The 13723-nt window shown below is 44.3% G+C and overlaps 1 protein-coding gene across 4 annotated transcripts in view; it reads right to left on the bottom strand.

Annotated features, from left to right (window-relative positions):
• Positions 1–6497, bottom strand: part of GABRA5 (gamma-aminobutyric acid type A receptor alpha5 subunit) — a 90333-nt gene extending 83836 nt beyond the window's left edge. Inside the window, exons 1-3 of one of the 4 annotated variants that reach the window (XM_030814463.1) lie at positions 6343–6497; positions 4662–4726; positions 4121–4280 (exon numbers count right to left, since the gene is read on the bottom strand). In XM_030814463.1, the coding sequence (XP_030670323.1) occupies positions 4121–4206 (86 nt within the window). In that variant the 5' untranslated portion in view covers positions 4207–4280; positions 4662–4726; positions 6343–6497. The other 3 variants (XM_030814462.1, XM_030814464.1, XM_012507153.2) reach the window with 3 other exon arrangements.
• Between the last annotated feature and the right edge of the window lie 7226 nt (positions 6498–13723).

Here is a 13723-nt window from a genome sequence, read left to right as displayed (position 1 = left end):
AAATATTGTTTTCCAAAGTCTATTTGAGTTGCGGCTTCCACATATTAAAATTGTTCAACAGATGTTTTATCAATCAGTAAACCTCCAAAATATATTTAAGACAATAAAATCAATGGACTCAGACTTTACCTTATTATTAAGCTGATAATCCTCAATTTTATCTCACAGTTGTCACTGGTCTATCAGGTCTGATAAAGTATGATTTTCTTAATGATGATAAATTAATTCCAGTTTAAATTTAATGTTATGTATTTTGACATTATATTGGTGCCAATATTGTTTCTGTACTGGTTTTTCTATACTATGTACTTTTGTTTACTGGTCTTACTAAAATAAATATAATGCTTCAAATAATCCCAGGTCATCAAACGTACCTTAGCACAGGGCTGAGTGTCCAAAAAGGGCCTTATTGTATTGTACGCTTGACTCGGTCTCTGTTCCATAAGTTAAAACTAACAGAAGAATTAGAAAGACTATTGAAAATGAGCTACTGGTGACTCCAATCAAATTTAGAATATGACCAAGAGAAGGAGAAGAACACTCATGTAATTCAAAGCAATTTCACGTCAGTTATCCTATATAATCACCAAGTACATTGCACTTAACACATCTATAAATTTTCCAACTGCCAGTGTCACACGTTTCACAAACACTGCATCTCAACTTGGTCCACGCACATAGCCCTACTCTTTTTCTTTTTCCTTCTTCTTCCCTGCCTGATTCTCTAGAGCCCTCCTCACCCTCTGCCAGTTCTCTGGCCTCTCAGGAGTCAGCGCTTCTCTTGTCCTAGAATCAGGTTCAAATTAAACCCTTTGATGCTTCTCCTTTCCCCTTTCTTTTGAACCCAATCACATAAACTCTTTCTTTGGAAGGAAAAGAAACAGAGCTTACCCAGACTCTTTTTTCCCCCCAATCCCCAAGTACTGAAAACTCTCTCCACTCTGAAGCAGGGACTACCTTTTAGAATTATGTTCCCTCTTGTCTAGACTGGTTTGATCCAGACCTACCCTGCAAACTGTGTGCATTCAAGTCAGGGAGCCCAAGAAGTGACAGGGGGCGGAGTCACACAGGAAGCTCCGAGTAAGGACTCCTGACTTCCAAGGTTAGGCATTCATCCTCCCTCCTTCCAAGCTAGAAGATGGGCTAACGGTGCTCAGCTCATACAGTGGCTCCTAGGATTCATCCAAAACCAAAACACGAAACATAAAGACAGGTGCTCCACGTTGTGGTAGCTATTTTTTCAAGATTTAAAGTTAACTAAATATTAGGAAACTTCAATCGGGATTTGACACAATTATTCTTAAGTCCATTTAGATAATATACAAGTCAGAGGAGTCTCCTATAGGAAGGGAAATAAATAGGGGCTTGATGTATTTTATGATGTCTTTTGTGGCTGTTGAAAAACATGCCCTGCTGGCCAGAATGTGTGAACCTGGCTTCCCGCTTTGCTAGAAACCCCACTTCTTCAAAAGCAATTGGGTGCGCAGGGTCAAGAGTGAAAAGTGCTCAAAGAACCTGATGTAAAATTCCTCTTACAAAAATATCTTCTAATATAAATAATCTCATATACCTAAGAAAACTTGTCAGCCAAATACGTTCACTACAGGAAAATTTATAACAGCAAAATCATTCGCTACGTAAACTTCTCCAATTAGGGAAGAAGCTAACACAAGGCACTCTTGCCCTGTCAAATATGCAGCCATTTAAAATAATACATTTTAAAGAAATTGTGATAATGTATTGGATATGAAAAAAGCACAGTGCCAAACTGCACAGCCTGATCCCAACCGTATAAAAAACATGCACAGAAGCAAGGGGAAGTCAGTGCACCAAATGGGAAGCATGGTTGTCTCCGGGTAGTGGAATTAAAGAGCTTCCTTTCATTATCGTATTCTGTATCTCACATATTTGCTGCCGTTAGTCGGTGTTGTTTTATGATACACTACTGGCCATATACCTAAAAGATTAAAAACTGCTCCAACAGTTAATTTTCTGGAAAGTTTGAGGGGTATTCTACCACTTACTCAGTGTTAGCTTTCAGGGACTAAGATACCCCTCTATTTTGAAGATGACCTCAGAAAGCTACAGAACTAAGTAAGAAAGCATACCTGCTTCTTGGGGCTAAACTCCTTATACACATTACTTCCTATTTCAGACCTGCATCTACCAGGGAGTAAAACCATTTCATGCTTATTCAATGCAAATTCATAATACATTTGGCTAAGATTTTCTTTGTTTGTTTGTTTTGTTTCATTTTTGAGACAAAGTCTTGCTCTGTTGCCCAGGCTGGAGTGCAGTGGCATGATCTCGGCTCACGGCAAACTCCACCTCCCAGGTTCAAGCGATTCTCCTGCCTCAGCCTCCCAAGTGGCTGGGATTACAGGCATGTGCCACCATGCCTGGCTAATTTTTGTATTTTTAATAGAGATGGGGTTTCACCATGTCAGCCAGGCTGATCTTGAACTCCTGACCTCAGGGGATCTGCCCCCCGCTCAGCCTCCCAAAGCGCTGGGATTACAAGCATGAGCCATCGCGCCTGGCCTAGCCAAGATAATTTAAAGAAAATACAAGTTTCCAATCCTGACATATTCTTCTCCACCAAAATGCTACCAAATATATGTGGTATATCAAACAAACCAACTACCTAATGCATTAGCTGACAAATTTGAATATTCTGTGTGATTTCACTTATGTACAGATATTTCATTCAGAAGAACATTGTGAACATGCTAGTTTATAGGCTTTGACAGCTGCAGAGAACTTGTAAAGGAAAACCTTCATTTAACAGATAAAAAAAAAATCCCAAGGCATGGGAAGGGAGGCGTCCACTCAAGATAAGCAAGGCAAGAGTCACAGCCAATGCTCTTTCCCAAGGGAATACTTAGAATGGCTCAAAGGGCTGAGACATGCCACACACCTGTTCCCATCAGTGTGGTTAGAGTGCACACACTGCCTGGCTTCTGTTGGTGAGGGACAGGCATCTTCCTTAGCTCAGCTCTGCTGGACAAAGTCTCAGCTGATGGCTCAGGCTTGCACCCAGGTGGATGTGGACTACAGTCCCAATGCTGTCTTCTACCAGCCACTGCACCTGAGCAAGGCCCCCATACCCACCCCTTCCTCTGCACAGAAGAGTCAGAAGAGCAGAAAATGTACAGAGGACAGACAAAAAACATCGTGGTCCTGGGGATGTCCTCTTTCCCCCCGGATGGAAAGGCTGTCTACAGGCTGTTGCCAAGCCACTGTATTCTCCATCTTGTGATAATCTACATAAATGCGGATAGACTGTGAAACCTCTGGACCACATTTTTGCAGCATTAATGCTTGGCAACTTTCATCCTGACATTTAATTTCTTAATTATACACCATCAACTTCAAGTTACAATCCTTTTGATTAACCAGAACAATTCTAGGGCACGGGTCAGAACAGGAACAGCAGCCTCATAAGAACATTCATCCACGATGTCGGTTATCACTAGTTTCATGAAAAAAAAAAAAGGTTAGAGTTGGAATATGGATACTAAAGGCTAAAATGAAAGAGAGGTTACTGGAAATGATAGTGCCAGAACCTCAGGGGTGTCTTTCAGATCTTCAGGCACCTGTGGTTTATGGTGTCTGCACCTGCATTCAGATGGTCACAGTTCTAGGGCCTTGGCTCAGGCCAGGACCACTGTGAGTCCTTTCCAATGCCAAGTAGCATGGGCCTGGCTTTCAAGGCAACTTTGATTGCACAATGGAACCGTGGAGGGCAACTGAAATGCTGGCACTGCCTTGTCTAACAAGCAGTGACTGTCCTTCATGCATGTGAACTCCTGAATCTTGTTTTAACCTGAGTAGGAAGAATCACAGCTGACTCGGATATCATCTTCAGCTTCCATTTCTGAAAACATAATCTGCCTTTTTTTCTCTGACTCACTTCAGAGACCCCACGTGAGGAGCAGCCTTGCTCAGGAAGAAAGCGTGGGTCAGGGCAATGACTCCATTTATTTACAACAAGTGAAGGGCTTGGGACTGCAATGGTGGCAGGCGAGGACTTGCTCAATGGATGTGCTGCTCCCGTAACAGGTCTGAAAGGCACCAGTGTCCCTAACATCATAAAATAAAAGCACAGATGGTAACTTACCCAAAGTGACTGGATAAGTTCATGGAAATACAAAAGAGAAGGAGGTTTTTGATCATGATAAAACCAGAGAACATTCCATTGTCCATTCCCAATAAGAATAGTAGTTGAAGCAGGTGAATATACAGGAATAACTCTTCCCTTCTCCAGCTTGATCTTGAAGCTGAAAAGCACACAAAGCGGGGAAGCACGTGAACATCAACGCTGTTGTGTCACAGTTCCTGGAATCAAATCACACTGCTATCACAACAATCTGCAAAGAAAGGAGCCTGCTGTCCTTCCCCAGGACAGCTGCACACCAGGTATTTTCCACCACCCTCACTGGGCAGTAAGTCGGAGCATAAAACTAAGTAACAAGAGGCTTATTTTTACTTCTACTCAGGTTGCAGAATCATCCTAATTCGTTGTTTTCCACTCAAATACTGTGTTTTGTTTTTTAGTATGTTATCAAATAAACCATTAGTCCAATTATTAAAATAAACGCTGTAGTTATCTGAGCGACTGTATTTTGTATCCATCAAATCCACAAGTGTAGTAATTTTACCTTTCTGAAATATCTGCCACGCCACACGTTCAAAGCCAGCAAGCTACTCCTCTCTCTGCAAGGCACTGAGAAAGTATGTGGAAAGAAGTGGGGAAAAGCACATTTAAGAAACAGGTTTTCTGCAGGATTACAATACTGTGACAACTGCCTATAAAAGAGTGTGGCTACTTTCCCGGCATTCGGTCCCCGTGACTACATAACTTAACCACTGCATCTGTGGAAGTCTCTCCGCTCAGTGCTGGACCCTAATTAATGTATTTGAAATCCAGGCAGACATTGTCCCTGGGCTCAACGACTAACCTTCGTGAAAACACGCATTTCTCAGTATGCGCATAACGCAAATTGGTGCTCACGGGCATCCGAACAGTATGCTTCGAAAAGAAGCATTTTCCCAAGAAGCACCCCCCACCCCCATCCCCCGCAAACTCCGGAATTGAGAGACACAACAGGTACTTCCACCTCGGAAGCGAAGGCCTTCTGCGACTCCTGCCAAGAAGGGCAGGGTGCCATGCGGTGGTCGCCTGGGCGCGTCCTGGGGCTCGTCGCGGGGCCCGGGCCAGAGCCAAGCGGCGAGCACGCGGCGCTGCATGCGGGAAACCCGGGCGGCGCCTCCCGCCGCCCCTCAGCCCCGAGCCAGAGACCCCCAGGAGAGGCTGCGCTCCCACGACCCCCCGAACCCCCACAGAGGCTCACCAGGGCGGGCGCTCCAGGGCAGGTGGGCGCGGGGGCTGCACTGCGGAGCTGCAGCCGGGGTCGCCCTGGCACCCGCGGTCGGCCACCCGCGCGGTCCGCAGCGGCGCGCGGAGGGTCTCCAGCTCCCCGGCCCTCCCCGGCTCGCTCCCGGCTTTCGCAGACCTCCCCGGCTCCTGCCCCCGGTACGAGCCAAGCGCTCCGCCAGGCAGCGCCTTCCTCCTGGGCTGGGAGCGCGCGGTGCAGCGGCGGCTCCGAGTCCCCTGGCCTCGAGCAGCCCGCGCGACACGCGCGCGACACCCCCGCGGGGTCCGAGTCCGCCCCGCGAGCAGCGCCGGGACGCCGCGCGCCTCAGAGCCCCGGGCTGACGCTGGCTTTCTAGGTGGGCGATCTCACCCCTCCGGCTCCCGCGATGGTGGCAGCGGGTGCCCCCCACCCCCAATTGGTCACCGCGCCCTGGTGCCCCGTCCGGCAGGGATGAGCCGCCCGGACCCCGCGCCCTCCCGCGCCCGGCTTCAGCCCCGCAGTCGCCAAGGTAAAGTTTGCGCTCTGGCCTGGCGGCGCGCCCCGCCTGCTCTGCACCTCTCCTCCCCGGCCACGCAGCCTGCCGCTCGGGCGCCCGGAGGAGAGGGGTGCGGACCGAGCCGAGGCCGCAGGTCCTCTTCCCCGCTAGCGTCCTCTTACCCCACTGCCCCGGCCCGGCGCGCCCAGGGCTCACCCTGCGCGCCGGCCCCGGGAGGCGAGCCGTCGGTGAGGATGCATCCTCCTTCTCCTCCGCCTGCTCTCGCCCGGCTGGCAGGCGCGGAAGGCCGGTGCGGCGTCACCGCCCCATGCTGCCAGCGCGAACTTCCCCGGCACTCCCGGCGGAGCGGCTCCTGCGCCCCGCGCTCCCGCCGCCGCCCTGCAGCTCCGCTCCGCGCCGCGCCCGGGGCCGCGCGCCGCCCGCCGCAGAGCCCCCCAGCGCCCCCGGCGCACTCGCGCCCGCTCTCACCTCGCCCGAGCGCCACATGTCGTCTCTGGGCTGGAGGATCGGCCCTCTGCAGAGGTGCTCCGGTAGAGGCCGCCAGACGCTCAGCAAACGCGCCTTCGGCCGAGCTGGGCTGAGGGGGAGGGCGCAGGGCCCACGGCTCGGCCTCAAAGGGGAGAGGCCCTGTTCTGCTGAAGTTTCTTCAGGGCAACAGCATCTTTGGCGCCTCGTGTAGTCACCACCGCCCCCTTGTAGAGCAGGGATGGGAGGGCAGTGTCAGCAGTCGGGTGATAGAGGCCTGGGCTCCAAGAGCTTTGCTCCCTAGAGCCGGCCCCAACGCCTCCCTGCCCAGGCCTGGGTCCTTCCCGGGTGCTCCATGGCACCCCTGTACATGCACATCTCTCAGTCGCTTCTGAAAGAAACTGGCGTGTGGACTTTCCTTTCATCTCACTCATAGACAGGAATGCATTACTACAGGAGGGAAAGCCAGGGTCACATTGGACTCTATTAGAATGAAATCCTTACCTAATGCAGTGTATATCTGGGGGTTTTCTGAAGTTCCATTTCTTGACAACAAGCCGCAGTGGCAACGGGAAAGGGCCAGGAGCCCTGGGGGCTGCAGGTCGGAGAGCGGGTCTGGGGTGACAGGGCGGGATCTCCCCAGCAGGGCTTCCGAGCCACGTGGGGTCACTGCCTCATTAGCCACGTACATGGGGTCTTACTATGGTCATTACATCGGTGTGTCCTCCGTCCTAGTGGTGCAGTTCCTGGGGGATGAGGGTGGCATTAATGACAACTGCGCGGCAGCAGGGCCCCTTCAAACAACACAGGCAAGAGCGCATCGTCTCAGGGTTGCGAGGTCTTGCTTCCTCAGGAGGTGGGGGACTCTCGACTATAACACCCAGTGGAAAACGTTCAAGACTCAAAGGAAAGCCACTGAAAACGTGATGGGGAGGTTTACTTACACCATTGTCCCATTCCTTTTGTGAAACTGCATTATTCATAATCTCTTTTAACAGAATAATGGTAAGTAAAGGCAAATTCTTTTTTTTTTTTTTTTTTTTTTTTTTTTTTTGAGACGGAGTCTTGCTCTGCCGCCCAGGCTGGAGTGCAGTGGCGCCATCTCGGCTCACTGCAAGCTCCGCCTCCCGGGGTTCACGCCATTCTCCTGCCTCAGCCTCTCCGAGTAGCTGGGACTACAGGCGCCCGCCACCACGCCCGGCTAATTTTTTGTATTTTTAGTAGAGACGGGGTTTCACCGTGGTCTCGATCTCCTGACCTCGTGATCCGCCCGCCTCGGCCTCCCAAAGTGCTGGGATTACAAGCGTGAGCCACTGCGCCCGGCCAAAGGCAAATTCTTAACTCCCCTCCGGGAAAGATCTTTGACCTTCCAGTGTAGGAAGCCTCTCATTTTTCCACTTATCTCTAATACAGTGTATTCCAAATCTAAGTTACCTGCTAATACTTCTGCACATTCCAGAAATTCTGAAATTTTCTGAAAAACAAAACTTGTAAATCTATTCCAGGAATAGGACATAAATATGCATAAATGTGCAAATATACAGGAAGTGTTTCTCTGAATATACATTTAGCCACACTATTAAATAACTGTTTCCAGTGGTTCTTCAGGAAATATGAATGAAATAAGATGCTAATTTGAATTTTCTAATTCTAAAATGGATCATTGAACGTATGCATTTCTTCAGTTTCTAATTTCTCAAATGATGTACCACTAGGGTGAAATTCCTTGGTAGACATTAAATTTTAAAAAGTTAACAACATGGTTTTATGATCAGCCTAATATAATTTTCACCTATTAGGTGTTGGAATTCTAACACCTAATACCAGCGACAGCTTCTCTTCTCTCAGGATTAAACAGCATAATGCAAATCAAAGAGTTGGAAGAATTGGTAAATTTAAAACTTCACAGCTTGTCACACAAAGTCATTCAGTGTGAGTGTGCAAAAATAAATGTATATAAACAAGGGATGATTTTTGTATTAGTGAGGGTTATAGACATTAATTCCTAATAATAAAAGAAATGTCAGCTGTAAGTAAATATGTTCTTTTGATGGATTATGTTTAAAAGTTCCATGTTTTATGGTACACTTTCTATCAGCTTTATGTCCACACAACACATATTGTTGAATATATAAAAATCATCTTAAATTAGAGTCATTCTTTAACATTGTATTTCAGCATGTTGCTTAAATTCTTTTCTCTTCCCTGTGATGAAATGGTATGCCACTCCCTCTCCTCCTAGTGTTTATGTAACATAACATAGCCTCACTTTAGATGGACTGCCCTGAGGGGACAGTGAAATCGTAAGGCCCATCAGAACCTTATAGAAACTCACATTGCTAGAAGAGTGCTTACTACCATTTCAATGATTTTTGTTTTACTATAGAATTCTGTATTTGTGCTGAGAAATAATGGGCTATCCGTTGATTCCCATTTGTTCCATTAGCATTTTCTCTTTATTGAATGAAATTAAGCAATGTCGTGATCGTTGTGGAAGACAGTAGAGGGCACCCTAGTTCCACACAACCTCGGCCTTGGACTGGTCTTTATAAGAATTTCATTTCCAGTGTGAGAGCCTAAAATAGCTGAAGGTGGGGAAGCTGAGCCATGAGTAGAACACGTGTTCACAGAGCACCCACCCTGTACCCCAGTCAGGGGCAGGAACTGAGACAGTGGCTGTGTTTGCGTGGTTGGTTGTGGTAGATGTGGCTGAGACATGAACACAGTGCCATCGTATAAGTGAGATCATGTGCTATTTGTCTTTCTGTGCTTGGCTTATTTCACCAAGCATGTTCTCCAGGTTCATCCACGTGGTCAAAAATGGCAGGATTTCCTTCGTTAGGGCTAAATAATATTCTGCTGTATATGTATGTTATACATATACGTGTGTGTGTGTGTGTGTGTGTGTATGTGTGTGTGTGTGTATCTCACAGTTTCTTTATTCATTTATCCATTGGCAGACATTTAGGTTGTTCCGTTATTTGGCTATTATAAAAAATGCCAAAATGAATATGACAGTTCAGATCCCTCTTTCATATACTGATTTTATTTCCTTTGACTATATCCCCAGAAAGGGGGTTACTGGATATATAGTGGTTGCCAGGGACTGGAAGAAGGAGAGACGGGGAGATGTTGGTCAAAGGGTACAAAATTTCAGTTATGCAAGATGAGTAAGTTTTGGGGATCTACTGTACAATATCGTGACTACAGCTAACAACACTGCGATGTATACTTGACGCTTGCTAAGAGGGTAGATCTTCTGCGTTCTCATCACACACACAAAAGAGGGCAGCTCTGCGAGGTGGTGGAAATGTGAGTGTATGTGATTGTGATAGTGAAGTATACATATATCAGTCATCAAGCTGAACACCTCAGAAACCAGATTTTACATCAATGAATGGATGAATGAACAGATCTACATTTCTGGATTTAAAAAAATAAAAAGAGAAGACACCCCACAGCTTTAACAACACTGGGCATCTATTCCCACCCTCCTGCATCACCTCAATTCTACTGACACCTGACATGGGTCCTTAGAAGAACATAGTCTATTCTTTTTCACACTTTGCCTTCTTTGTGTAACTAGGAAAATAGAGGCATATGGGGCTTTTAAAATGATACTAATTTTTTTTCTAATTTCGTTGTATCTATTTTATCTTCATTAGTGTTTTATTTATCGTATCTCTATTTTGTCATATTTCATTTTATTTTGTGATGGCTCTAGGGTTTACAGCAGGCATCTTTAACTCATCAAAACCTATCTTTTTTTCTTTTTTTCTTTTTTTTTTTTTTTTGAGACAGAGTCTTGCCCTCTTGCCCAGATTGGAATACAGTGGTGAAATCTCAGCTCGCTGCAACCTCGAACTCCTGTTCTCAAGTGATCCTCCCATCTTAACCTCTCAACTAGTTGGAACTATGGGCATGCACCACCACACCCAGCTAATTTTTGAATTTTTAGTAGAGACCAAGTCTCACTATGTTGCCCAGGCTGGTCTTGAACTCCTGGGTTCAAGGGATCCTCCCACCTCAGCCTCCCAAAGTGTTGGGATTACAGGCACAAGCCACCATGCCCGGCCTACAGTCTACCTTTAATTAACATAATGCCATTTCATGTACAGTATAGTGCATGAAACTTACAATAATATACTTCTTTTTTCCTTCCTGTCCTATTCACTCTTGTTGTCACACATGACTTCTGCATTCAGTGACTTATCTTTTACTTTAACAATCAATTTCTTTTTTTTTTTTTTTAGTTTGTGAATGTAGAATATCAAGGTGCCAACTCTTGTTGACATGTCCTTTCTTTTAAAAAAAAAAATTCAATAGATTTAAGGACACAAGTTGTTTTTGGTTGCATGGATGAATTGGACAGTGGTGAAGTCAAGGCTTCTAGTGCATCTATCACCCAAATAGTGTACATTGTGCCCAGTAGGTAACTTTTCATCCAGTGGGTAATCTTTCACCTCCCTCCCATCCTTCTCCCTTCTAAGTCTCCAGTATTCATTACTCTGGATGTCCCTGCATACCCACAGCTTCGCTCCCACTTATCAGTGAGAACATGCAGTATTTGGTTATCTGTTTCTGAGTTACTTACTTAGGATAATGGCCCCCCAGTTCCATCCAAGCTGCTGCGAAGGATGTTATTTTATCCTTTTTTATGGATAAGCAGTATTCCATGGTATATATATGCACCAGATATTCTTTATCCACTCAGTTGATGGGCACTTAAGTTGATTCCATATGTTTGCAATTGTGAATTGTGCTATGATAAACATACATGTACAGGGTCTTTTTGATTTAGTGACTTCTTTTCCTTTGGGTAAATACACAGTATGGGGTTGCTGGATCAAATGGTAGATCTACTTTTAGTTCTTGGAGAAACCTTTGTCCTGTTTTCTATAGAGGTTGTACTAATTCACATTCCCACCAACAGTGTGTAAGGATTCCCTTTTCATCACATTCCTGCCAACATCTGTTGTTTGCTGATTTTTTAATAATGGCTATTCCTGCAGGAGTAAAGTGGAATCTTATTGCGCATTTAATTTTCATTTCCTTGATGATTAATTATGTCAAGCATTTTTTCATGTGTTCATTGTCCATTTGTACATCTTCTTTTAAAACATGTCTCTTGATGTCATTTGCCCTCATATTAATGGGATAATTCTTTTTCTTGCTGTTTTGTTTGAGTTCCTTGTAGAGCAGTCAATTATTTTTAAAATAGGTTTTCAAATGAGAAAAACATTTTATTGGATATGACTTTACTTCTGCTCATAGAAAACCCTTCGTTACTTCCTGCAGCACAGGTGTTCTGTGATGAGTTCTACAAATTTATTTCTCTGAAAACGTTTTTCTTTCATTTTTCACTTTTTAAAGATACTTTTTCTCAGTATAGAATTCCAAAATTCTGAAAATTTTTGAATGTATCTGTATGTATCTGTATATATAGATATTTTTATATGTACAGATGTTCACCAACTTACAATGGTTCAACTTATGATTTTTGACTTTATGACGGAGCAAAAGTGGTGTTTCAGGAGAAACTATACTTTAAGTACCCATCAACCATTCTGTCTTTGACTTTCAGTAAGTAGTCAATAAATTGCATGAGATATTCAACACTTTATTATAAAACAGGTTTTGGTTTAGATTATTTTGCCCAATTATAAGCTAATGTAAATGTTCTGAACAGATTTATGGTAGGCTAGGCTAAGCTATGATGTTTCATAGGTTAGGTATATTAAATGCATTTTCGACTTATGATAGTTTCAGTTTGCAATGGATTTATCAGGATGTGAGCCCACTGGTCAAGAAACACATACAGTCATACAATGTATAATGACATTTCAGTCAACGATGGAATGAATATACAATGGTGATCCTATAACATTATAATGGAGCTGAAAAATTCCTATTAGCTAGTGACATCATAGCCATTGTAATGTCATAGCACAACCACTTAATTTTTTTTAACTTTAGTGTAGCCTGAGTGTACAGTCAGTGTTTAAAAAGTCTACAGCAATGTCCTGGGTCTTCACATTCACTCACCACTCACTCACTGAATCACCCAAAGCAACTTCCAGTCCTGCAAGCTCCACTCATGGCAAGTGCCTTAAACAGGTGTTTCATATTTTATCTTTAATGCCAATAGGCTATGCCATACAGCCCAGGTGTGTGGTACGCTATACTATCTAGGTTTGTGTAAATACACTCTGTGATAGTCACACAATGACACGAATCACCTAATGATATATTTCTCAGAACGTATTTCTATCATTAAGTGACCCATGACTGTATGCTAAAGCCCTGTTCCACTATCTTCTGGCTTGCATTTTTTCTAACATGAAGCCTGCTGTCATTCTCCTCTTTATTTCTCTATACACAATATGTCTTTTTCTTGTGTCTGATTTCAAGATGTTCATCTTTTTTTTTTTTAGTATTTCAATTAGAATTTGTGACTTGGTGTATTTTTCTTTCCTTTATTCTTTTTTCTATTCTGTTTTGGATTCTTTGAGCCTTGGATATGTTAGCTTATAGTTTTCATCAAATTTGGAAAATTTTCATACTTTCTTTTTTTTACATCTTTCTTTCTGCCTCTTCCATTTCTGCTTTCTATTGTCCCCATAGGTCACTGAGGTTTGGTCAGTTTTTTTTTTTCCTCTGCACTTCACTTTAGATACTTTTTATTTCTCTTTCTTCAAGTTCATTGATCTTTTCTTTTGCAGTGTCTGGACTGCTATTGAGCCTATTCAATGTATTTTTCACTTCAGGCATTGCATTTTTCATCTGTGGAAGTTTTGTTTTTTTCCTTAATATCTTTCATGTCTCTCCTTGTTATTTTCATATTTAAATCTAAGAGCATATTTATCATAGCTATTTTAAAGCCATTGCCTGCTAACTTTGTCAACTTTTGGTTCTATTTATGTTGACTGCTTGAATGATTTTTCTTCTGATTATGAACCACATTTTTCTGCTTCTTGTCACGTCTGCTAATTTTTCGTATTGGAGGTTACACATTGTTCATATCCTGTTGTTGAGTGTCTAGGTTTGGTTGTCTTCCTTTCAAGAAGGTTGTACCTCATGCTGGCAGGAATTTAAATTACTTGAAGTTCAGGTGGATCTTTTAGAAGCTTGTTTTCAAGCTTTGTTACAGCAGGTTTATAGTAGCTTTCTAGAACCAGTTTAGCCCACTCTAATATGTGTCTCCTGTGGTGACTCCATTGAATGTCCCAGGCATTCAACAAGGACCTTCCACTTGATTCTCTCTCTCTCCCCCCCTTTTTTTTTGAGATGGAGTCTTGCTCTGTCACCCAGGCTGGAGTGCAGTGGCATGATTTCTGCTCACAGCAACCTCTGCCTCCCGGGTTCAAGTGATTCTCCTGCCTGA

The sequence above is a fragment of the Nomascus leucogenys genome, chromosome 6, assembly GCF_006542625.1.
Source record: "Nomascus leucogenys isolate Asia chromosome 6, Asia_NLE_v1, whole genome shotgun sequence".
Classification (NCBI taxonomy): Eukaryota; Metazoa; Chordata; class Mammalia; order Primates; family Hylobatidae; genus Nomascus; species Nomascus leucogenys.
This window is presented reverse-complemented; position numbering and strand designations above follow the sequence as displayed.